The sequence below is a fragment of the Podarcis filfolensis genome (genome assembly GCF_964270895.1).
Source record: "Podarcis filfolensis genome assembly, chromosome: 12".
Classification (NCBI taxonomy): Eukaryota; Metazoa; Chordata; class Lepidosauria; order Squamata; family Lacertidae; genus Podarcis; species Podarcis filfolensis.
The window spans coordinates 14,233,982-14,261,123 of record NC_139614.1 but is presented as its reverse complement, the minus strand read 5'-3'; the positions used below and the strand labels follow the sequence as shown (position 1 = coordinate 14,261,123).

The 27,142-nt window shown below is 39.8% G+C and overlaps 1 protein-coding gene across 6 annotated transcripts; it reads right to left on the bottom strand.

The window, feature by feature from the left end:
• Positions 1-50: 50 nt before the first annotated feature.
• On the bottom strand, positions 51-27,142 carry SNRK (SNF related kinase). Of its 6 annotated transcripts, none has more exons than XM_083577951.1 (7): positions 26,793-27,142; positions 22,266-22,411; positions 19,403-20,091; positions 10,504-10,645; positions 9,054-9,266; positions 7,291-7,425; positions 51-4,286 (listed from the first exon to the last, which is right to left on the bottom strand). In XM_083577951.1, exons 3-7 carry the CDS (start codon positions 19,989-19,991, stop codon positions 3,068-3,070), a joined length of 2,298 nt encoding a protein of 765 aa, XP_083434077.1. In that variant the 5' UTR covers positions 19,992-20,091; positions 22,266-22,411; positions 26,793-27,142; the 3' UTR covers positions 51-3,067. The 6 variants fall into 6 exon arrangements, with proteins under 6 accessions (XP_083434077.1, XP_083434078.1, XP_083434079.1 ...); XM_083577952.1 differs by having other exon boundaries at positions 26,770-27,112; XM_083577953.1 differs by having other exon boundaries at positions 26,503-27,103.

Sequence of the window (27,142 nt, the reverse complement as noted above, 5' to 3'; positions counted from 1 at the left end):
CTTCTGGTGTCCTCAGGGCCAGAGAGCGTATAAAGTTGACATGGACATCATTTATGCACCAATCAAGAGGTCATTTTTATTAACTGGATTTTTTTTTCATTTGTCACACACCATGAATGTTTATACAATGAAGAAAGCCAAACATCGCTGGAAGCAATTGACAAGGATCAACTGGTATTTCTGTACCCTCCCCCTAATACACGTAGCTTTTCTCCATTTTATTCTGCTTTATTTTACTAATTGTAAAATTCTGTGTCAAGATTGTCACATCTTAAATACAGATAAAGTTGCTAGAGGTACATTATATACACATACAGAAAAATACAAGACTAGTTGCTTTCCACAATATTTAATTTATATGCTACGTTGACTATATGCAACTTGTAAAGACAGATTTAAGGGGTACAAGAAACTGTTACTTGTTCTATAATAGTTTGGTCCAATATATTTCAATGTAGTGGTTATTCTCTCCCTCCTTTTAACATGACGTAATACAACATACAACACATGCACAATCATTCACCGGTGAATAAATGGATTAAAAAGACAACACTCAAGCTAACATCTGTACACCCAGAGGTTCAACCAACCATACACAACTAAATAAGGCTATGTTACAGCTATGCAGCATAAATGGTCAACACTGCTGTTCTAAAGTGAGCACCGTATATACACATTTGTATATAAAAAACAGAGGGAATGAAAAAACGTCTGGGATTAGTCAAAAGGTGCCATTCCAAGGCTGTACATAACGTGTGGAAAGAATATTTACAAGACTTGAAAATAAAAAGCTGCAACAGTTTATTGCCAATGCCCTTTATAAACTTTCTCCTACTTTTTATATAGATGCTCTGTTCACCGTCATCTGTGAACTGTCCATATTTCTGGCCCTTTGTAAGATCCCTGCTTAAGAAAATTTCAAAGAAATAAGCGCTATGGCTTCGCCGGCATGCCTGTTCTTGTAGCTTTCAACTGTGTAGATATCATACATGTATGATAGGCTGTTTTAAAACTACATTGCAACATAAGCTTAAAAAACAAAACTAAAGCAAAGTGTTTCATTCGTAGCTTGTTTTGCTGGGAAAGTATATTCACCTCCTAAGCTTGATAATAAAATAGGCTGCACGATTGAGATTTGCAGCCTAATTCTGAACATGTTTACTTGGAAGTAAGCCATGCTGAACACACTGGGATTTACTTCCTTGTAAATATGCTTTGGATTGCATCCTTTGCCACACTAAAAGAAGCAAACATGAATGTATCATAACCAAAAACAGTTCTTTGGTGCTCTACAGTCTACAAGGTAAATGAAATGCATTCTACTTGACCATTTTGCTAGCATTTAGATACTAAACTATGTAATGTCTCTTAATCAGTGCCTGCCTGGGTTGTTGCTACATAATACCATCAATACTTATCAGCATTGCTTTGAAGACCCAGCGCACAGAGCTTGAAAAAATAACATTCTTGTCCTTCCCAAAATTGGGAATCTGCAATATATTTTATTCTAGATAAAAGTTCAAACAAGTTCACCTGGTCAAAAGTTTCCTTTTGTACATTAAAAATGCCAGCCTATTTATCTGCTGACATCTCAGTAGCAAGGGGTTAAAAAAAAGAAAAACGAAGAGCTGTGCAGAACGTAAAAAGAAATTGATCCATGCAACTTGTGTTGTCTGACTCGATTTGGAGAGAGAGTTATGGAAGGGAAATAAACAAGACGGTCATACCCCAAACTAAATTTTATATTGGAAAAAAAAATTCTAGAAATTTGCAGTACATGGCACGTTTTGAGATCAGTGGAGTGTATTTAGGATGCACAATGTTGATGCACTCCCATTAAGATCCTTTCTGACCTGAACAGACCTACTATTCAAATTCTAGCAACTGTTTTCTGCTCTCCCTAAATCACTTAAGCAATTGGTTTAGATGACTGGATACAGTGCTTCATTTTGGAGCACTTTTGATATATCCCACACTACACAGACACCCATCTTGATTGGCCTGTTCATTTGTTTACATGGAAATAATGGAAATGTGGAATTAAGATGCTCAGTTACATCCTTCAGGTAATAATATTGAGAGCAGGCTTCAAAATGCTGTGGGGTAGGGTGAAAGACAGGAGGAGGAAACTTGGTTAAGCCTTTTACTATGCTTATGGCTAGTTAATTTACAGGAACTAGCTTACTGGGAAAGACCTCTCAAAAGCCACACAAATTGGTCCAATTTAAATAGTCTTGCACTGCACCCAACAACTGCCATGATAATAGACTCTAGTAACATATGTGTTCTCCCTTAGATTGTTTTTTTTTTAAAAATACTCCAAGCAGATGACTGTATAATTTTCCTTTGTAATACAGTTTTTAAAAGATTGTCTGCATGTACAATTTTTCTCAGGGGAGGTTGCCTTAACTATTCCCACTCCCCCCATCTTGTCTGTAACAAACCAAGATCTTCAGCCACCACCTCCTGCATATTATAGTTTAAGACAAAAGAGATGTGGGGATAAAAATTATAGTTCAAGATCTCTTAAATTCTCAGTGCATCCTTGCTTTGTACAAGCCTTGGAAATCTGAAAGCTCACAGAAGTTTTCAGCATCAAAACATTATTGCTTTGGTTCTGTTGCAAACACACAGAATTATGCCACATCTCACATAGTTTAGGAAACACAGAAGATCAGAACAAGTTTGGACATTTCACAAAGAAACAAAAGCGCTCTCTCTCTCTAATTTAAGTGCAGAATGTGAAACTACTAAGTGCTTCATTTACACTGGATTCGGACACAAGCCTTACTGTAATCCAGATTTTCTATAGTAAAATTATAAATGTAAAAAAGTACACAAATCCTGTTTTCGTTGGGAACAAAAAAAAAATTATTGGCTAGCAGCATGCACAAAATCATGCATTGTCATTTCAAGCAAACTAAATTAAAATGTAATAAATTACTGCTCAAAGCTCATTTAAAATATTAAGACAATGACAATGAAGGGTTTCAGTGAAATAAAGTATTCACAGCGCAGAAAAGGAAGATTGGTGATGTCAAGTAGAATGAGTTAAGTCTGATTACTGTCAAACAACGTGACAGCAAGTAGCTTGGCCAGCGGTACACAGCAATCCCTCCTTCGGGTTTCGCTGAATATTCACAGATATAGTCTTTTCACACAGAGGTAGTTGGAGCACGTTATTTTTCAAGTTCTTGCTCTTTATCCGTTCTAATTCGTTTGCAGTGTCTGACATCTGATCAGAAAAGAATTTTATACTGCCCAAGGACGAAGCTGGATTTACATTCCCAGAGGAACTTATGCACATCTTCCACGTGGATTTCTCCTGTACCTTGACGCTGGAAAAGGAGATGGTGTTTTGCGGATCAATAATGTATTTAGTGCTACTGTGAATCTGTGAACCTAAGCAGAGGCTCATTAATTTGAGGCTTTCCACCAGGTCGCCCGCGCTTCTTGAAGACAACTGCATTGAATTTCCAGATCCAGCGCACCTGCGAGTGGAACCCGAATTGTTATTCGTGCTTCCACTAGAGCTACTGGAAGGACTTCCGCCCCCTTTGTTGTTGTCGCCAGGGCTCGTTTTGTCTACCCCTCCGTTTCCATTGCTTGGTTTTCCTTGTCCACTGCCATCTCCCTGATTGCCGGGAGGTCCCTCGCTACTATCCCGTCTGTGCCAGGAGTAAGTAAACCCACTGTCTTTATCGAGACGCCGCCTGCTTTCGGAGTCGTCGTCGCTTGTTTCTGAGCTGCTGCAGCTCGATCCCCGACCCTGGCTTTTCCTTCGGTGGTAGCGCTTGTGCACGGTGCTGGGCGAAGCAATATTCATTTTTAGACGGCTAAGTTTGGGGGGCAAGTTCTCATCCATGTCAAACTCGTCGTCCGACTCCCCTTCCTCAAAGATCTGATTCAGGACCGGGGCGCTTTTCCGGGAAGTAAGACGGTTTGTAACGGAAGGCTTGCGGCGCAGAACCACTTGGGTCGAAAGGGAGACTGGTTTTTTATCTTCTTCGTCCTCCTCCTCGTCTTCTTCCACCCTAAACAAGCACTTCCGACCGCTAGTTGTAGGTTTTAAGCTCACCGAAGGAACGACGGAAAGTGCTGGTCCTGCTAATTCAGGAATGTCCTCCTTCTTTGATGAATCATTAAGTGCCTTGCTCCGGTGACCATTAAGAACATTTTCAGCGCTGCGAGCTGGAGACTGAGGAACGCCTCCATGGGAGAGAGGAGAAGCTGTAAGGTCATCTTCCAAGTCTTGAGGGACATCGATTTTGGTTGGCCATGACTGCCTAAGAGAGGTGCAAAAAAGAGGAAACAAAAGATTTTAGTACAAGTTTTAAAAGCAAAGCTCCTCTCACTATAACTTGAAAAAATGTAAGGTGATTTTAAAATTTACCAAGCAGGCAAAGAATTAAATTTGTACATATTGGCCAAGATCCAGAGATCTTACCAATTAGTTCTGCACAACTGATGTAGTTTTGGGTTGAGGTTTCTCTAGCAATAGCAGCAGCAGCAGCCAGTGGCAAGCCTCTCTGGGGGTTCCCTCCCTGTGAGAAGTGATGTTACAGGGAACCAGGCAGAGGGCCTTCTTGGTAGTGGCGCCGCCCTGTGGAATGCCCTCTCCTCAGATGCCAGGGACATAAGCAACTATCTGACTTTTAGAAGACATGTGAAGGCAGCCCTGTTTAGGGAAGTTTTATTCTGTTTGTAATGTTCTGTTGAAAGCTGCCCAGAGTGGCTGGGGAAACCCAGCCAGATGGGCGGGTGTAGAATAATTAATAATAATAATATTTTATTGAAATATTTTCAAAAAGTAATTTGTGATCTGGTATGGCAGTCTGCTATGTAAAGGGGAAAAGCAGAAAATTCTAATAAGCATGCCCACGCCCAAGATTACAGTCTTTTTGAGTTTGTAGCTGCCCTGGTAAATGCCTTTTTGAATGGAAAGATGCAGTTTTTGTAATGAGTTTTAATAACATTTCTTTTCAATGGCATTTCCATCTGCTTTTTAAAAAATATTAAAGTGTATATCATTTTATGCTGCTCAACCTTAAAAAAAAGATTTCAAGAAATCACTATCTGATAAGTGGCACAGAATACATACAAGTCCACTTTTTAAAAAGGCACAATATTTACTGAAGTTATGTAGACATTCTCGGTTTTAGATGAAGCAAAGTTAAGGCAGGAACAGACATTCTTTGCTGCTCTGAATATGCCAAAGTAATACTGGCAAGCCATTGCCATGAATGCCAGAGACTTTCAAAGAAATTGTTCATTCAGAGTATTCAGTTGCAGGCTGGCAGATAAAAAAAATAGCTAGAAATCAGGCCAATAAGAACCAAATGCACAAAGTCACTTAACAAAGTGCACAGCAGATATCCCAGTGTCCCCTTGCACACAGAGTGAGACCCAGGTATCAAATAATCCTTGAAAATACATATGTTTGTGGAGTAGTACATTTCCAGTCCAAGCTTCCATGGCTGTGGTAATCATACATTTATATTACACATAAATCAGCTTTGCTGAAATTTTTCTCCTAGCAATGTATTTAAACTTTTTATATCCTACATCACTTCTGACTGATGCATTTAACAACTAAGCTAAAAAACTATCTGTCCAATTACTTTTCTTGCCTGTCAATTTCAAGTGTGGTTTTCCAGAATTTGTATCCATGCAGCCTCGTCAAAGCATATTCATTCAGAATGAATAACTCCCACTTTAGCAAAACATGCCTTACTCCCAAGTGTGCAAAGGTTGGCAGCTGCAATATTGGAGTCAAACTAGATGCAATTTTAAATACACTTAAATATTTCCATGCTTACAATTGGCAACATAATCTCTCTCCTGACCTCATCCTGAAAACAACTAAAACTAGTTTGGGACCGCAGGACAAGGGTTATCCTTCGTTTATGGTTTTCCTTTTAAAAATCACCCCCCCCCCCATTGTAGTTATTTGCTCCAATGTTGTTGTTCTTTAAAAAAATAACAGAGCAAATATAGGCAGAAAGGATGCTATCATTACAAAGGCAGAAGTGTGGCCAGTCCTAACATGGCATTTAAAAGCACACAGAAGGAAAGGCACATGAACTTTTGCTGGTTATTGTCTTCATTTCGACAAGGCTTCAATTTCTTAAAATAAGGCCTCCTGCCTTTCATATACTCTCTGATGGAGCTTTTTAAAACACAGCGACATATTTCTGGACTTGTTTGTGTTTCTTCTCATTTGCAGTGTACATTTTATTTTAGTCTCTATTGCAGTGGTTTTAAATAGTCCTGACTTCCTGAAGGGATCTTCCTAATTATACCTTTCACCTTCTTTAACTATTCCGTTTCTGAAAATACAACTTTCTAGGCAATTTATTTTTTTAACTGCCTACTCCTTTCCCACAAAGTGCCCTCATCGCCAGTGGAACTTTGGTATGGGCTTCAGCAGTTACTTCCCAGTTACAGTTCCTGACAGAGCCACGGTATTGCTATGTTCTATAACTCAGTGGTAGAGCACACACTTTCTCATGCATGTGCTATGCTCAATCCGTGGAATTCCTGGTCTGATGATCTAACAGGGAAAGCTTGAAGGATCTCTGTCCAAGATGGCGGAGAGCTCCTGCCAAGTCAGGTTAGACAAAGCTGAGCTAGACACATGTAGTTGTCCTCCACACTCCCAACTTTCATTAGCCCCAGCTGGCATGGCCAATGGGTGGGGTGATGGACATTGTAATCCCTCACCATCTGCAGGGGCACAAGTCTCCATATCTGATCTAACAGAAATGGGATGCACAGATTTCCATCTCTCTCTGAGCTCTCATTCTTCATGGGAAATTCTGCCTGTTGGAATAGGGTGCAGACTCTGCAACACCACCACCACAAAGTGACTGATTCGTTCTGTGTTACAGTTGTGGCCTGCGCTGGGGCAAGCATGAACTCAGATATTCCTAACCTAACATTACCCTAGGCTGTGAATTCAATGATAGAAAGGCTAAGAATGGCGACTTCAGCATGACAGGAGAAAAGAAAACGAACATTTCTCCATGGAACTAATTCTGTGGCTGTGTTGCTGGTGAATAAGCTTCCAGATCCCAACCTGCAGAACAGTTAACAACCTTCGGCAGCAAAATGCCTTCAAAACTACCAACTTAGCTGTGCAGAAGCTGTAGAGCACACAGTGTTTTGGCAATGATACACCACAGTAGCATGACAATCTATTTAAAATTATCAAAAAGGTGGGGCCCTTTTAAATAATGTAAGATTAAAAACTCTTACATTTAGTACAATTTGAGTACTTTAAATTATTACCTAAACTGAGCTTTGATATTGCTTGGGCTCGCTGATCTGGTCTGTATTTCTTTCTCCTGCTTCTCTCTTAGAATCCGCTCTGCTAGTAAGAAGTAGGTAGCAGTGATGTGATTGTATTTGTTGGTTTCCAGAGCCCTGGGGAAAATAAAATTAAAATGGAACACATCATACATCAACAGTTTTCTGAAACTGGACATGCAGCCAGCACTGCTTACAATGCACCTCAAAGCAAATACTGAACAGTGCCTATAAGTAGAAATTAGTCTTTTGACATATTGGCAAATAGCTTTTAGTTTATTAAGAACTGGACAACCTAATGTGGCAAGTTCAATAATCAAACTAGGCTATATTAAGGAAAGCAACCAAAAGCTGAATAGATTTTCCCCAATCACAGTAATTTACTGAATGCCAGTCTATGCTTCAGTAACCTTTTGCAGCTGTCAGATATAACTATACATTACTTTTACAGATAGTCTGCTCAAACAAAGGAATTGTCTTCTTCCAGGCTAAGCTCCTGATACATACATTTGTGACTATGATTACTGAGATTAGGAGGCTGGGAGTGTCTCCACTGCCTCCCTGCGATGACCTCTCACTGCAGGGAGAGGCAACCCCAGGGAAACAAACTTTGTCAGTGTTGACTGAGACTTTATCAAGTGCTTGCCAGGAGAGCAGTCTCATTTATTAGAATGGACTTTCCTCACATTCTCCCCCAACTCAGCTCACGGGAGCATTGTTGCCAGCTAGCCACTGCCTAGCACTACACAGGGGAGAGAGGCAAAGGACCAAAATAAAATCAATTTGCAAACAGGCGATATGTTACTTTTAAATCTGCCACTGATCTTCCATAGCCAAACGGACAATGTGTTCAACTAGTTAGTCATTAGGCATTAACAGCAGGCTTCTTGGCAGATACAAACTCCTGTTTCAACTGTTTTAAAGCATCCACTTGTTAATTCAGTGGCTTCTATATTGGGCCTGTCTCCAACATTGCCACTTTCACTATTCAGCAGCTGAACATACAAAGTTAATGTTTGGGTTACAACCAAACATACAGTTTAAAAGCGACTTACACTAGGAAGAAGCCACATAGTGGAAATACCTACTCCTTCAAGCAACACCCTACACCCCCAATAACCCAGTGTTTCCTTAGCATGGCTAAGGATGTTGGGAGCCGGATAATAGTGCATAAAGAACAGGGCACGACTGAACAAGGTGCATGTCATAACCAGGGTGCCCCACCCTCCGGCCTGCTGCTACATACTCTCCATCCCCAATCAACTACACATGGGAGAAAAGGAAACTGCTGATAAGGGCATTGCCCAGAGACCCAAGAAGAAAGAAAACGCAAGGTACTGAATAGAATATGAATGACAATTTGATTATTGGGCTTTACACAGGGCTCCTCTTTGACCAGACTTGGTAACTTATTTCCAAAAAGTTATTGATATTTTGACATGTTCTGTAAATGATTTAATTTGTCGTGGGCCACTTTAGCTTACAAAGATACATACAAACGCTTGATGCATCTTGCATCTGCAATTATTCCTCTGAATACCAGTGGGCATAAATCAGGGCAAGTTGGTTGCCTTCAGCTTTACTTTTAAGGCTGGTTAATGGCTGGAAACAGAACGCTGGGCTAAGGTGACATGCACCTGATCCAGAAAAGGGTTTTCTTGTGCTCTATACAGAAAATTGTTGCGTAACAACAAAATTGGAATTGCAATCCTGGAATGTAAACACAACAGAAAACGGTGGCTTACTCTACTATGGTATCTCTGTCTGCGATGTCTCCCAGAACCATTCGCTGTATGATGCTGTTGTGCTCTTCCTCGGACAGATTTTTGTATGAAACCAAAGGAATATTATATTTTGTTGCAGGCGATGGATCAACTCCTTGTAGCCAGGGATGGTTTTCAATTTCTTCCAAAGATGCCCTTCGTTTTGGGTCTCTTTGTAACATTCGTGTGATTAAACTGGGAACAAAGATACAGCTCTATAAGTATGTTAGCATCATCACTGTAGGAAAATGTTCCCCAAGCATCCAAGGAGTGTCATTCCCCAAGTTTAAAAGTTAGTTTCTACACACATCTACAAACAAATTTGAAAGTATGGATGTCTGCTTGCTTGTTTAGATGGCAAACTAGCTTATCTACCATGACTGTTTTCATGTCTGTCTTGATGCTCCTTACACATACATAATACAATATTAAATATTAATATTAATATTATTAATATTAAAAATAAAAACAATGCATACAGTTGAGGGACAAGACAAAATTAAAACCTGCAACTAAGGGGCTCTGAAGCAGTCATAGAATTATGACAAGGTAGAATTATTTTTGGGATTACTTTCCACTTATTAGTTTTTTAAACCTGTCTACAGAAGTCACAGAACGGCTATGGACCTGTGTTAAACAAGTGTCAAGTCATAAAAAGCAATCAAAATTACTAAAACCAGAATTGCAATTTTTTTTAAAAAATTATTTTTTTCCAGCTCCAACAGACTTCACAATGTTTATTGAATAGACTTGAGTTCTTAAACTGTCTTCTGTTTTATTAACAAATTACTATTCTGCAATGGGCTATGTGAATATAGGAAATCACTCAATAAAAAAAAAGTTTACAGGGTTTCACGTTTCCAGTTATCAATGTATTCTTCAACTGACAACAGCAGCCAAGTACTGCTGACACGAGGTAGGCTGAGCCATCTCATTGTGGGCTTTGGCAATGAAAACGGTAAAGGGAGAGAAGGTATTCCTTTAGCTTTGAAAATGTTTCTTATCTGTACATAGACTTTGCATCCATCACACTGATGAAAGTAGATATGCACAGCTTCAAAGCAACCATCAAGTTAATATCTCCCATAAGTTACCCCTCTCCTGTAGAGCATCAACATGCAAACATTTAATGAATGTGATAAAGGGTGATGTTTAAAGAAGCAAACCATTTCAAAAATGAAGAAAAACTTCATATTTATCTAGGGAGCTCAAGGTAGTATATAAGGTTCTTCTATTTCATTATCATGACAACCCTGTGAGGGTTGAAAGAATAGTTCCTGGCCCACAGTCCTGAAGTGAGAATAATGGGTGAGCTGGGATTACCTGAGACCTAACCCTGCGCTAGTCCTAACTAACCACCACATTGGTTCTATACTGAACGGTTAGTGTTATGATTTTAATTTCAATACATTATGTTCGACATTTCACTTACTCTTTACATTCTTTGGACACACGTGATGGCACCGTGTATTTACAGTCCATGATCATTGTCAAAGTTTCGCTGTCATTTGCTTCTTGGAATGGTGGCTGCCCGCATACCAACATATAAAGGATAACTCCCAGGCTCCATATATCTGTAACAAGATTTAAAAAATATTGCACTTGAAAAACAACAACCTATTGCAACCGGCACAGGGGGAAAAATTAGTTTCCTATCATAGTTAATTTGAACCAACATTTTAATTGTTCAGAACTGAGCGGCATAATACCACAAATGTCTTATACACAGAAAGATGAAATGCAGCTTCATATGCTCACTGAAATAAATAGTGGAAATGTGAAGATTATATTCAGCAATGCTGCCACAGTTATTACCTTGATGGGTGCAGATTTTAATTTTTTAGATACTATTTCCCCCTCTCCCCAGACAAATTATTCACCTTTATATATAGAAACACATCTTTATTGTGCCCTGCATGCAGCACACTAACCTAAAAATAAATAAATAAATAAAAATCAACTATTGGTTGAAAATGGGTATCATGGAAAACTGCTAAAGCATTTAAAACAATACTTAACAGCTTGAAAATTATCACAATTTTACCACACTAATTTAAGAGCGAAGTTTGTACAGGAAAGAATACAATAGGAGGAAATGCAAACAACATTGTTTATACCCCTGTTGCTAGCCATCAAGTCTAAAGTAAGCAAGATTTTGTTTCCAGGTACCTTCCCATTTCCCTTGGGAACTTAATGGTCATTTTAAGAACTCCCAACATTAGAAGCAGTTGGTGTTTTGTTTTTTTAAGCTTTTCTATTTGTTGCTAGCCTATGTAAATAGCCTGGCAGCATATCTTCACAAAAAATCTGGAACGACGTCAAGTGAAAAAGCACTGTTAGCAAGAATCAATGTTTGTTTCCCTAAAAAGTGGATTTAGAATTGCACAAAATATGTTCAGGAAGAGGATCTGAATGAGAACTGTGCAGGGACATTCTGTGGTTTTAAAAATAAATTCCTTCTCTCAAAATAGGACGCTGTTCTTAAGGACTAGCGGGCTATATGAATTGTGACAGACACACAAATAAGAATGTGTTAAGTGTTGTTGGTCAGCACCTGTGTACCTTCAATGTTACTGAAAAAATCCGATTGAGAAAGAGCTGTTTGAGTACGATTCTTAGAACCATGACAACCAGCCAGTGTATATGCAACTTCCTTACATAACATCAAGTCACTGCCATGGAAACCAAGCCACGTCACTGACTGCCCCTGCCATGCTCATCTCAAATCTAGTGAGGAGACAGCACCAAGACTTGGCTTGTATTTACATATACAGGCAAAAAAAGGACAGTTTTCTCACACACAAAAAACTCCAAACAAAAATATTAGGCCACAAATCTCATAGTGAAGGCCTAAAACATTCAGAAATTGCTCCTTGTGAGACCAGATCTTCATGGTCTACAGAAGCGGATAATCACACCGTATTTCTAAGGCGTTTTGAAGCAATTCCAGCATCAGAGCAGTCTCTAAACAGTGTTTTGCAACCTGTGGGTCATGACCCACAAGTAGTTCACAAAGCCTGAGCAAGGGGGCTGTGGGCTTTATGTAAACCCAAAATAATTGCTGATTTTAATCTGAACTGGTATAATAAACACCTGTTACACCATTTCATTTTGTTAGCATATTACAATGTTGTGCTGAACTGAACAGTGGAAAGGTTTGAGTCTTACATTTTGGGAAGTGAGGTTATCCAAATTTTTAACTGCAATAATTACTTAAATGATTCAAAATGTCATTTTCACATAAAATCAGTATTAAAGCAGTAGAGACAGACAACTACAGATCAGGCTCAACAGTTTCAACTACACTTTTACACAATGTCTTTCCCACGGTCTACCCCACCCCAGCAATCCACTGTGATGATGTTCTCACTCTTTCTTGCCCCCTTCCTTTCTGGTTTGGAGAGGATTTCCTGTCTGTGCTGTTGCTACAGAGCGCTTGGCCTGCAAGTTCGGTTTACTGTTATGCCACTGATGACAGTGCAGGTACAGTTCAGGAAATGAGTTGCACTAAAAAAAGTCACACACAATGACGGGATGACAAGAAATTCAAGATGTCATCATAAAAAGGTCGTGTTGACAGGAAATAAGGCACTTCTTATGAATTCAGAGAAGTTAAGCAATTTAGTGTGGTAGCACCAATTTTGGACTGAACGTAGAACCAAATACAGAGGTACCTTGGTTGTCAAACTTAATCCGTTCCGGGAGTTATTTCAACTCTCGAACTGGTTCGAAAACCAAGGCACGGCTTCCAATTGGCTGCAGGAGCTTCCTGCACTCAAGCGGAAGCTGCGGAAGACGTTCGGCTTCTGAAAAACGTTCACAAACTGGAACACACACTTCCCGGTTTGTGGTGTTTGGGAGCCGATTTGTTTGGGAGCCAAGCCATTCAACAACCAAGGTACCACTGTATCTCTTATTTTTCATTCCTTTTTCTGCTGCCAAAGCAATGGAACTGAGTTTATAGTTGTCCCAACAAGATTCATACTATGTGACTTGAACAATCGCTTCAGATCAAAAGTTTTATGGGGCTCTGATACACGTATAAAGCTTGAGGCCCGCTGTCTCATTTATTTTCGTAATTGAAAGTTCTGTACTCAAATTATGCTTCTGGATGCATGAAATATCCACAAACACTCTGGAATCTCTAAATGAACTTAATGTAATTTAATGCAGCAATTGGCTAGGTTCCAATGCTTGATGTCAGAGGTTGCACACCTATTTTTGAACTTAATCCTGGAGGAAAGCTGAAAGAAGCTGGATAGCATCCTATTAGGAATGTATCATACCTAGAGGATGAGGGTGAAAATAATTCTGACAGGACCACTGATTATGTGCTCTTTGGCATACAAACTATAAATCTTAAATGGAGTAGACACACCCCTCCAAAAAATTGCTGTGGGTGGCAATACCAGGCTCCAGAAGTAATTTAGTACAGTCAAACCTCAGTTGTCGAACGTAATCCGTTCTGGAAGCCCGTTTGACTTCCAAAATGTTCGACAACTGAGGCGCAGCTTCCGATTGGTTGCAAGAGCTTCCTGCATTCATGCGGAAGCTGCATCAGATGTTCAGCTTCTGAAAAATGTTTGAAAACAGGAGCATTTACTATCGGGTTTTTGGCGTCTGGGAGCCGAAACGTTCCAAAACGGAGCCATTCGAGAACAGAGGTTTGACTGTACTAAGGACATACTGATACTTCCCTGACCAAAATTCTCATAGTGATCTTGAGATGGAGGGTGAAAATCAGGAAACGTAGTAACGGATGCCTTCAATTGTAATCACAGAGACTGTTAGATGAATATTCTGGTCACAAAAAAATATGCATTTTTCATTAGCCTCAATATTGTGCCCTGGAACAGTTGGTCATGGAATCCACCAAAGGAGGAAAAACTATGGATGCTGCTCAGGACCTGGTAGAAGTTCAAACACTGTTGAAACCAACTGGAACTAGTGACCACAATGCTATAAAATCCAACACGCATAAGTATTCAATTGCCAAAAAATCCAAAATAATCACATTTGACTTCAGAATAGTAATCTTTTACATGTCCCCTCATTTTAAAGGTTACTATTATTATTATTTACTAAATTTCTACACTGCCCCTATCCAAGAAATACATACCACAGTAGCAAACAATACCCCTCCCCCCTGTGCACACACACAGTTTAAAAGGCCATAGATTGGCTAATTAAACAAAGTTGAAAGGGTAAGTCAAGAGGATAAAATCTTGCCACAAAGCCACAACAATTGCTCAGCTAGAATGTATTCAGTTTATCAGAAGAGATACCACCAAATCCAAGGATGCCAATGTTGTTAAAGAAACAAGCGCTAAGGAAGCTATTAGAAGAATGCTTCACTCAGAAAACTGAGGTTTTGCCCAAATGATAATATGGAATACAAATTTGAACACAAGCAGACAATAAAGGGTGCCTAAAAAGAATTTGAGGTGCACATCCCTAAAAACATTAAGATTGACAATCATAATATCTTTAAATAAATTAGATGCACAAAACTTAAGCTACTGTCTTTAAAAAGGAAGAAACAAACTAGGTAGGCACTTGAACAATGGATGAAGAGCTGATGAGGTGTCCTGAAAGGAACATAAGGAAACTACAGAAAATCTGAATGAATAATCTGCATAGTTCTACCTTGAAAGTCCAACGCCTTGCAAATTGAACATTTTAGCTCCCAAACACCGCAAACCTGGAAGTGATTGTTCCGGTTTGCAAACGTTCTTTGGAACCTGAATGTCCAACGTGGCTTCCACGACTTCCGATTGACTGCAGGAGCTTCAAAAATGTGACTAGAAACTGTTTTGGCGCCCTACAACCCAGGTTCAAGGTGCTGTGTGGAGCCTTGCTTTTCTTTCCCAGTTTCGAATGCTGCTAGCGGCATTTACTCCATCAGACTGCAGCAAGAGTGAGATATAGGAAAGCACACTCTGATCACTTTTGCTGAGACCGGTTTGCCTCCTAGTTTCCATTGTGGCTGATCAGTATAAAAACCACTTTGTTAACTTTTAAGAAACAGCTCCTGAGTGTCCATGTTCTTCTCTCCTCATCTCCTTCTTTATGCAGTGTTTTTTAGATTGTAACTCTGAAGGCAGGAACCTTGTTTATATTAAAGCCTTTTGGGCTTAAGAGCAGGGTAAAAAATCCCAATAAATACCGTATTTTTCCGTGTATAAGACTAGGTTTTGCCCCTAAAAAATAATGTCAAAAATTAGGGGGTGTCTTATAGATGGAAAAATATGGTACATATTCCTAAAGGTTCTGTTTTTCTTAAAGAATCTAATTACAGAAGACCATCACACAATTGTAAAGGCTCATATTTGGAGCTCACTTAGAATGCTCTCTCTCTCTCTCTCTCTCTCTCTCTCTCTCTCTCTCTCTCTGTGTGTGTGTATGTGTGTGTGTGTGTGTGTGTGTGTGTGTGTGAGAGAGAGAGAGAGAGAGAGAGAGAGAGAGAGAGAGACTTGCTGTTATCTCTCTGGCTTTCAATAAACTATGTTTGAACTCTTAAACTTCCATTTATGGTTTGTTGATTAGTACAGTGATTGACTACTTGATGTAGAGCCAATGTGCTAATAAAAAGTATTTATTTGCAGAAGGGTACAAACATTTAACTCTAGGTACTGATATGTCCTACCTCCTCTCAAGGAAATGACCAAGCTATTCCCCCCTCCCCCCAAAAAATTCATTCTACATCTACCCCCATTCCATAGTGTTCCAAGGACCTGTGCTGATATAGAAGATATACAAAGTAACATAGCTGTATGAGGTAAGGCTGAAAGGCAATGCAATGTCTTTTTAAACAACCCAAAAGTCAATCCTTCCAAAAGAGAAAACTACCTTTTTTAACTACCTGGTAAAAAGCAATAATCAAATTTTCAAAATTTGAAGCCGCATCTACTTTTTAAAAAATCAACTTCTAATTTGCTACCATATAAGCATCTCTATTCTTTTTCCTCTTCTATTTTTCTTTAAAACAAACAAATGAAGCTGCACCCTTAGCTCCATCCCTGTTTCCTCTTGCTGTGTTGTAGCATTATTTTCGTGTTAGTTTTAGTCTCTAAGGGCATTGGTCTTCAACCATACAATGATCTATCAGTTGAAGACCAATGCCCTTAGAGACTAAAACTAACACGAAAATAATGCTACAACACAGCAAGAGGAAACAGGGATGGAGTCAAACTGGAGTAACTGGTAACTTTTATCCCTTTACTGCTGAAGAAAGAGCCTGAGACAAGTGCAGAATAACCATTTCCATATGGAAGTTTAGAGTGTTAGACATCTAGCTAACTAGTCAACGTAGTAAATTACACTAAGATATAATTAAAACACCTAAATTCTTCCTGCATAATTTACACACCCAATTATAAACAGTTCATGCAGGTGCCTCACCCTTCCTAAGTTCAAAATTTACAGCAGGGCAATGCCTTAATGAGGAGCAACTAGAATAGAAAAAAATAGTGAGAAACTTTGAGTTCTCCAGGCTGAAAATTAAGCAAATGGCTTGGCTCTTGAGGCTCATGTTAAGCAAATGATTCAATAGCATCCAAAATTGGAAGCAGAAGCACATAACTCCCAAACCCAAGTCTCCTCTTCAGATAAAAGGTAATGGCTTCTAATCACTATGTATATTACCCAAATTGGCTTCTATCAATCTTTACCAATGTAAAATGTATGTCGGCTCTCTCCCTTACAAGGGACCTCTGTTTCCATCTTTGTGGGAGAAAGATTTGAGTAAATGTCAGATTTTATATCTCCAAAATCTGGGGGAACAGCCACTGGTGTTTGTGCCAGCAGCCTCTGCATCCAGAAATCATTTTACATCTAGAAGGTATTAATCTGCTTCAATGCCATTGGTGTTTCATTTAAAAAATCTTACAAACTGCAGTCTTTTGGGCTCCAACATGTCCAGCTGTCTCCCCCCTTCCCCCAGGAAAACGCAAAAGTTTGTTTACTGTTTTGAGACATTTTAATTGGTCCTATTATGTTACTGTGATTTTTATATTTTCTTCTAATAGATCAACACGCCTACATACATCCCTTATATGTTTTTACTCTTTGGTTCTAGAGAAAAGTAAATATATTTCTATTTGGAGGCATCCCACATTCATCTAACCAGAAGCTCTGATAAATATGTCCCAACACTGTTTGCTGTAAAATGTACTCTGTTCACACCACCGCCTCCACAAGGATAAAACCGGAAAGAGCCATCGGTTGTACTGTACTTTCCCCACATACAGTGGTACCTCGGGTTACAGATGCTTCAGGTTACGGACTCCGCTAACCCAGAAATAGTACCTTGGGTTAAGAACTTTGCTTCAGGATGAGAACAGAAATCACGCGACGGCAGCAGGAGGCCCCCATTAGCTAAAGTGGTACCTCAGTTTAAGAACAGTTTCAGGTTAAGAATGGACCTTCAGAACGAATTCTCACATGTACATAGGGGCTACATTGTTTTAAACAATGTAACAGTAAATGCTGACGCAGACATGCACCAGCAGAAATATCTAAAAGGAAAAGCCTTAAATGTATCTTAATCCTTATTCAATCAAGCTGTAACACGTCATGACTCAACTGATATTTCCCTTTCTAGCAAGTAAGTCCTGTTTGGGATTTATACAGGAAAGTTAAATATTCACAAATCCAGCATTTATCATAAATGTTTTTATGAAGAAATATTGATATGCTGCTCATCTACATTTTCTGCATGCATGTGCACAGAAACACGCAATTAACTTGGAAATGTACAAATTAGTTTCTCATGAACCTCCCAATACAGGTCCAGCAAGAAGTCAATGGAAGTTATGGGCATCTATAATGAACTAGGCTTAGTTTCATCACTGTGCTTAATTTCATTTACATTTCTCTAGTTGGCTCCTGCCAACCCACACATTGACACCAATGGGAACAAAAAACAAACAAACAGAATTTCAAGAAGCCTATCCATTTCCTGCATCTTCAGAAGTTAGCTGAGAAATACTAGGAAAACATCAATTAGAACAAACAATTATCTAATATAATTCAGTTACTATATGAAATTAGCCTATTGCATAGCCACGTGAAGGACACTGAATGTCAGGTGTACAACCCCCCCCCCAGTGGTATTCTGGTGTTTTCAGGCCTGATCAACATCTAATTCTGTTTTCTAACGTCACTAGCAGAGATCTGAAGCACCTCTTATGTATCTTAGGGCAAACACATTTAGTGACATCAAATGGACATTTACTTGTCAGAAACAACCCTGCCTTGGGCACCCTGCTTAACGTATTTTCTTCATATAACACAAGGCTTATAAATATGTTCCTACGTTACAACTATAGGGTGCCAACAGATTGTGATAACTTGAGAATACACTCCCTGCAGGCATTGACTGCCAATTCTTGCATCCACTGAAATGATTACAGCTGTCCAATATCATCCTCGTGTATTTTATGTTATCCTGTTCATAAAAGGAAGTATCACAGTTTGAGGGGGAAACAAACATTTATTTGAGAAGACACTGGATGAATACAGGAGACCATTTACCAAACACACTGTGCTACTGCTATGAACAAGAAAGCCTAACTATGTTCCTAATACTGATAGGAAATGCAGATATGTGGCAATTCTCTGCATCATGAGAGCAAATGTGGCTGTATGTGCACCACTTGATAAATTGCTGTCAGTATTCACATGCTGTCAGCACATTCCATAGCGTTCTGGGGTTCTAATGCAAACAGAGAGCTGACTTCACTGATAAATACATGAGAAATACCCTGCTTTTTCAGGAACTCCTTGTACATCGGAGTGCATCCATTAATAAGAACATAGTGCAGCCATTAATAAGAACACAGAACAATTGATCCATCAGGCTCAATATGGTCTACACTGACTTATGGGCATTTTTCCCAGCCCTATCTGGAGATGCCAAGGATTGAACCTGGGAGATTTTCATGCATGGGCTCTACCACTAAACCACAGCCCTTCCTTTAGTATAGCTTGTCATAATTTAGATCTCTTAGTTCTAGCTGGAAACCTTCGGGCACTTGTATTTCTAGTGTAAATTTCTCCAAACAAACCATGTTCATTATCAAGGATGCACAAATACTCCTATCCAAAAAACTACCAACAAGCCTAACTGCATCAACTCCAAACTAGAAGGCACTCGACTAGATAGTATGTTAAAACATAAATAGCATAATGAAGAGCTACACAGGGACCTTTGCGGACTTTCATCTTCCTACTGTATTTCTAAATATTTACTTCCAATGGCAGCTTGCTCTGAAACAAAATATTGTATGCAATAAAAGTGACTTTAGTTTGCTCTTAATTCATTGACTTACCTACTGCAGGTGCATCATACTCATCACCAAGTAGAATTTCTGGAGCAGAATATGCAAGAGAACCACAACTTGTTGTGAGTTTTTTCCCAGGCTGGAATTTGTTGCTGAAGCCAAAATCAGTCAATTTCACAAGTCCTTGTTTTTCAAAGAAGACAACATTCTCCGGTTTTAAGTCTCTGTGAACTACATGCAGTTTATGGCAGTAGGATATAGCATGAACAATCTGAGCAAAGTACTTCTTTGCCAGATCTTCGTTAAGCCCTTCTTCGTGTTTCATGATGTAATCAAACATATCTCCTCCATCACCAAGTTCCAAGATTAGGTAAAGTTTGGTCTGGGTGTCAATAACTTCATACAGGCGAACAATATTAGGATGCTGCACTAGTTTCATGCATCTAACTTCTTGGAATAGATGTCCTGTTGCTAGAGTATCTAGCTTGGTCTTGTCAATAACTTTCACCGCTACTTTTTCACCTGTAAAAACGTGTCTGGCAAGTTTGACCACAGCAAAATGCCCTCTCCCCAAGGTTTTATCCAAATCATACAGTCCAGCAATTTTTCCATCATACCCTCGCTTGAAACCAGCCATACTGCTTGAAGTAGTAATGCTGAAACTTTTTAAAAATGTTGTCTTCTCATATGAAAGTATTTGAAACAGATGCACAACCCATTTTCACTGCCAAACGTACCTAGAAGTCAAAAAGAAATTTTTTATAGAATATACATTTACTTAAGATAAGAAGAATAAGATTTCACCTACTCTAAAAGCTGGCCTTTGGTCCAGAAAACAGGTTTAAAAATACTTTCTTGTAGGAGAATTGGAATAGCTAATTGAGATGTGTCTAAACTCTAAAAACGTATAAGATATGCTGTAGAGTTTTGCAAAGCACTTCAGAGTAGTTAGTTCAGTACATAAGTACAAATTTATTTCAGGAATGAAGAAAAAAAGAATACAAAAAAAAAAAAAAAGAATTCTTCCTGGGACTGCCTGTGCCTAAAATATGCATTAAATGGGAAGAATGATGAAACTGCTGTAAGCTAATCTAAGCAAAGACATTATTCACATACAGTATTGCCATTCATTATTTAATGAGGGCAGCATAACATTAAGATCTGTGGTACCTAACATACAATTAGACCATTCAAAATAAAAAATACCATGTAGTTACCACCACCTCAATAGTTGCTTCAAGCAACATCTACATGCTTGACCCATGTGGTTATGTACTATGCTAGTGAAGCATCTGCAAAATAAAAATGTCATCAGTATGATATGCAATCATATAATTCATCGCATTATATGGAGGTGATGCTACAGACAATGTGCAAATGAAGTTTTAGGAAAGCTCTAATGCTGAGAGTTGGAGGAAAATAACGATCGCTCTATAGGGCTAGTGCCATCTGATTGGAAATGGGAAAATATAGTTCATCCATGCATTAAGATGTATGAAACTTTGGGTATCTTCCAACCAAACAATAGGTACTTATACTTCAAGAATTCAACTATACTTCAACATCTGACAAAACCTTGGAAGAAACTAACTCTAGTTTTTCCAAGCACAGCAGATACATCAAAAGTGATTTCACTAAAAAATGACTCTTGACGTTGCATGGCTAACTATAACTCTAATATATTTCTGCAAGAGCCAGCATCTGTCTGTCTATGGTAATCATTTTACAATGCTGTACAAGGCCCCCCTTGGTAATGAAACACCACAATGTGACTTTCCAATGTACAGAGTGTGTATAACCGTCACAAGTAGTATTGGCTAGTTCTGGCAGTCATTCAGTTTTCCAGTCTTATTTAAAAACACTTTTTTTTTTTCAATGAATGTCCTCAACATCACTGTCAGTAGCAATTAATGGCATTGCATTTAAAACTCTAACCTCACTTTTCCAAATCATTCCCAGTGTTCCTTCAAATTCTATAATTCCATGTTTCTAATATGCTAGTGTACAACTTTCAGAACTCCATGGAAGTGCAGAGTCTCTCCACAGAAAATGCTTGTTCCCAACCACTGTAAGCACCCTTAACCTGCAAATACAGGGATATCATCTGGGGGGGAAATCTCTCTTTTTTTGTATTCTTGATACCAGAATATAAAATTCATTCATGGTACATTTTTATTTAAAAGTATATATGCATGCTTTCTTTACTAATTCCTCATTACAATACAAGAGCTCAGCAACCAGGAAAGGATCTCAGTTGCATGTATTAAGGGAGCAGTCAAAATACATGCATACACATTTCATGACATATGGACTGCATTCGGACACAATGTGAAACCATGGTTTACTATTATGAGAATAAACTGCAGCTAGCCTCAAGTCTGCATACTTCCCCCTTTAGCACGGCCATGAAGAGATCAGGAGTTACTGTTTAATATAACAGTTTAGCAGGCCATCTGAACGCTAACCTTTGGTTAATCTAAACTATAGTTAGTTGAAACAAGCCAGTTTCATAAACTGGTTTGAGGTTGGTTTGTTTCAACAAACCATAGTCAAGGTACAGTTTATTCAGGTTCAGACACAACAACAAGTTGCAGCTAATCTAAATAGAAGTGAATGCATCCATACTGCTTCACACGGCCTCACTAGAGGAGGTGGGTGTAGTGAAACTGAAGGTATATTTCAGTTTGCTCTCATACAAGCCTAAAACATGCCTTAGCAAAAAATCCAAATCAATCCATTGTGCATATTTTGTAAAATCAATGTAAACCACAATCACTAATTGTTACACTAGCAAAACTGCTTGGAAATCATGATATAACTGCAATACCTCCAGAGGAATTTCACAAGCACTGCAGTGAAGTAATTAAAAAAAAAACTACATTTGAATAAATCAGAAATGAAATCTACCAACCATGGTACTGCCCTCTCCAAAGGTATCATCTTATCTATGCTTTGCTCATGTGGCTTCAATTTTTCCTCAGGTTTTCCATAGATTCATCTGCTGATACTTCCATATCCAGTTCTGAGGAAAGATTCGCATTCTTCTTCCCTTATTCCCTAAGGGGGGAAAAATATTTAAGTTCTCTTCAGGAATTATAAAGCTAACATACAATCAAATGTGTGCATAAGTCTCACAGAACTCAGTGGTATTTATTGTGCGCATAGACTACCACCCCAAAGATCAAATGGACCAATAAAAAGAGTGGGTCAAATGTTGACATCCTGAGTAATAGATATAATGGATGAATTCAGGAGCTTATCCCAACACTCAGCCTGTACAAACCTTTAAAGTTTAATACACCTACAGTAGTTTTCTATATTGCTGTCTTCCAAGTACTGTTTTAATGCTTTGAAGAATTATGGGACATGGTGCCTGACTTCAGTTGATGCAATATTAGGTTTAAATATTACAGTTGCTTTGCGTGGCGGTTCCAAAAAGAAGCAGTAATCAACCAAAGATAGAAAATTTGCAAGGTTAACAGTCCTTAGTTCTGGCACATTTTCTAATCTTAAGATATACCACTACTACACCCACCTATGGTGCATAATAACTGCCTCTAGATGAACAGAAAGGAGAGCTTTTTTGCAAGTTGGTAGAAAATGAGTCATTTACAAGAGCTACAAGCTGCTTACACTTGTATACATGGGCAGGTGGACTAGTAAAAAATTGTGATCCACTAACTTGTATTTGTCCAACTGGTACAAAATTTCTCTTATAATGGCATTTTTGCCTTTACTAATCACATTTTATTTCTTTTCTTTTTCTAGTATATTGTCAATGATAATAAAGTCTGAGTAACCTCACTGCAGAATCAGGCTAAATAATCAGCTGCAAACACACAATGGATAACTTCTTCATGATGTGTGACAAGTTCTGTATATCTACCATGTACAACTTATTCCTGCCATTACTCAAAATTCTTAGCAAGTTGTCAGCACCAAACAGATGTGGCATGGGAAATATATGGTTAGGATCTCTCATAGTTTTACAAAGTATTAACAACAGTCATGGGGGGGGGGGGAGAGAAGGGACTTTGATCATGACTTGCAGTGATGCGGGATGGACTCAACTGTTTTCCATCTACACTTCTTCATCTGGCTTCCCCTCCTAAAGTACCTGCCAATTCACCCCTCAGGGATAAAGAACCAAGGGGTCAATTCAGATAGGGTTCAAATGATACAGAGGAAAGGGTTAAACACACAACTCAAGTGTCACAACCCTGACCCAAATCCCCCACTGAGTCTTTTTAAATAAAGCCAAAAATTCCAACCACAGAATTCCTGCATCACATCTGTTTTAGACTGTTGTTTCAAACCATGAATTCACTAACTGGATCCACCCCACATTTTGTTGTGACATTATCTAGATGAACTGTGTGAATTGAACTATTAAAGAAAGAAAATCTCAAAACTACTGTCATCTTCTACTGTCTTCTACTGTCATCTGCTCCCAAGCCTTGACCCATTTAAAGTGTCTTCAAAGCACTTCATACAGAAAATCCAATAAGCTGTATTGAATGAATTTTTGCATTACTTTTATACACGGAGATGGCTCTGCAACCTATTTCCAAAGAACAAGTGTACAATTGAACAGGTACACCAACAAAATCAGGTCTTTAAAAGGTGGGTTAAAAGTATTGCCCTCTTCCTTCATTGTGAGAAAGAACAAGGGGGACCAGAAAGTCACTTGGTGAAGTCCTAAGTTTCAACAAGTAGGGTAACAAAGCACTGTATTACAGCAGTGTGCATAGGGGACAAGCAGTAGCAACAAGGTTTTGGAAGAAGCACATCTTACCCCGTCACTTGGAAGTTTACCACAGGCAACTGCTTAATTAGAAGCCTGCTCTACAGGTTTTATGCAATTTCAATGTTAATAAAAAATACACAAAGGCATGTGTGTGTCAAACATTATTAGGCACCTTAAGTGCTTGTTAAGGCATTCATTTATTGTGCACAATATGACCTTGTACATCTTACTCACCATCATTTCACAGAAAGGCGGAAGACAAATGACCTGCCCCATAAAGTCTCTCTAATAACTTAAGTATACAACCCCAAATAATGCAGGATGGAGACAATACAATGGGAAACAGAACTGTGAAATGAATTTGGGAATGGGGAGAAAGAATACCATAAAGGTACCTCTCTCTTGCGCTTGTGTGAAATAAGCAACGAAAGATATAAAGGTGACATCAGGCACAACAGAGAGCATGGTATGAAATAGTGGTGCAAACAGGCATACGGATATTGTTTCTAGAGCACTGGAAGGCCAGAGGTGCAAGCTGATAAAATTAAATTCCAGTGCAGAAGAGCTAGTGGAATTATCAGAATACAAAGCCCCTTGTCAAAAAGTGATTTCTGAGCATTCCAGACTGACTCAAAGAAAGGACACTACTGCAATCTCTACTTATCCCTTTAAAATATCAGTGATGGGTGCCTTTTTTTCTAGTCAGTAGATTTAATTAGGAAGTATGACCTGGTTGCCTAAACATTTCAGTAAAGTTAACTGTGGCTTTAAATCTTCTATTAAACAAAATTCTACATCACTAAAGCTATATTGGCATTTATTTATCTGGGAAACTAAAAGGAATTTGTTCAACCATTCAGGCATTATTTCAACCAATAGCTGTTCCAGTTCTTCCAGTTCAATACCTTCATCAGGTACTCTGCAAAAACAAGCAGTGTACAAAATGCATGGTTACATTTCTTCTCTTTAGATACTGTATGATAACCATTGAATATGTCACACAAAAAGCAAAAATGTACATTTCTGGGAGAAATTATCAATGTGAAAAATGGCAATGCATCATCACTATTCATCTTACTCCATGGGGCAACAATATTAGCGGCAAATGATGCAAAACTTATCCAATTTTAATACTCATCAATGTGTTTCCTTAGTGGAGACTTTCTAAGTGTTTTCTATAGCTTGGGAAAGGAACTGAAAATACATACTTCAAAACTCTTGCCTTTTTTCATTTTCTACACCAAGTATCTATTATTATGAATTCCCAAAAACTGCTATATAAACACAGCAGCCTAAATGAGTAAGAGTGGCTGCACTAGAGGGCAGGCTTTAAACAGATCTGGACTCACATTCTTTAAAAAGAATTCATATCTATACTAGCAGACTGTGGCAAAGCCATATTTAAAGCTCCAACTACCTTAGTAGCCAAATAGATTATTTCCAGTCCCTAAATATATAACAGCAAGCTTCAAAATACAAGCCACATGAAGGCTTCTCCTTCAAATTATTTATTTAAAAGATTTCAATGCTGCCTTCTAATGGTACTCCCTTCCCAAAGTGGCTTCCATACTCAAGGTCTACTCAAGAAACAAGGCATTAATAACAAAACAATTCATAATAGTGCACATACTGATAAAGGACCTTACTGAAACTAATCATGGTAAATTTCCATCATTCTGGTCAATACAGTGGTTTTCCTTTCTACCATTCTCAGTGAGACAAATACCATGTCTTTCTACCTACCTGCTCCGTTACTGCTAACAGCCCAAGAGGGGAGAAACGTATTTTAAACAACAAAACCCCCACAGCTTTGGTGCCTGTGTTGGCATATAAAGCAGAAGTTGATACAGCTTAGAAAAAATGGCTGTTTGCCAAAGAGATCATCAATGCCATAATGTGTTTTCGGCATGACAACCCGATGCAAAGAAGCCCTTCCACGGGGTGGGGGGGAGGGAAGGGATGCCAAGCTTTTTCCTTTGTGGCAGATACACTCTGCAGCATCGGAGGGGTGGGGGGGAAGGCGGCCACATTAAACGCTCCGGACAAACCTGTTGGCTCCGTCTCCGGCTTGCAGAAATAAGATGCACCGTCATCCCCCCCCAACCACCCACCACCAAACAGGTCTGCAGCTCGGGTGCAAGAACTTCTCAGCCACCCCGTAAGCCTGAGGAATATATAGCCGTGAGGAGGGATCCAGGGATCTGCTCGCTCTCCTCGATACTGCAGGGGATTTGGAGGGGAAGGGAGGGAAAAAGAAGAGCGCTGGCGACGTCCAAGAAAGGAGGGAGGGGGGTGTTTTGAACTCAGCTCCAGCCTCCTTTCCAGAAGCGGTTTGGCAAGGAGGTGGAAATGCCGGATGCGTAGCATTGCCAAGCCTCGCTGCCGCCTCCCTCCAGCGTACCTGATACTCCATCCCGCCACTCTCTCTCTTTCTCCGCTCGCCGTTCAGACGTGCACACGAAAACACGCACACGCAGCGCTCCATCTTTCGCGCACGCGCACTCACGCCCCTTCCCCCAACCTGTCGCACGGAGGGCGCGCGCGGATGCGATGGAGACGGAGACACGGAGGGCGGACGGGGCTCCGCGGGGACCCAAAACCGCGGGGCTGGGCCTTCTGCGTCCATTCCTTCTCCTGAGGAGAGCGGCGCGGCCCCAGCGCCTCATACCTCGGCGCCCCTCAGCAACTTACTCCCGGGCGTCGGCGCTGGCCGCCGGCCGCGGCCCTCGGCTCCCTTCCCCAGCGCCGCATGGACAGCGGCGGCGGCTTCTTCTTCGGCTTCTCCTCCTCAGCGAAGGTACCACACGCGCCGGAGGGTCGAGGCGAGCGGCCTCCGCCTGAGCGAGGGAGCGGACGGAAACGGTCTTCTCCTCCTCCTGCGGCTCGCGCCGCTCTCGTCCTGTGAGGGAGGCTCGCTCCCGAGCGCGCGCGCACACACACACACACCCAACGGACCTCCGCCGCGTTCCCGCGACGTCACCGCGACCAACCGCGGCTCACGCTCTCCGTCGGCGGGGAGGGGGAAAGCGGCGAAAGAGAAA

Excerpts from the sequence above, each read along its gene's own strand:
- SNRK (XM_083577951.1), bottom strand. The coding sequence starts at position 19,991 with ATGGCTGGTTTCAAGCGAGGGTATGATGGAAAAATTGCTGGACTGTAT. Across the intron at positions 9,267-10,503 it reads GTGTCCAAAGAATGTAAAGA|TTTAATCACACGAATGTTAC; the intron begins GTAAGTGAAATG and ends CTTTGTTCCCAG. Across the intron at positions 7,426-9,053 it reads GACAGAGATACCATAGTAGA|GGCTCTGGAAACCAACAAAT; the intron begins GTAAGCCACCGT and ends TATTTTCCCCAG.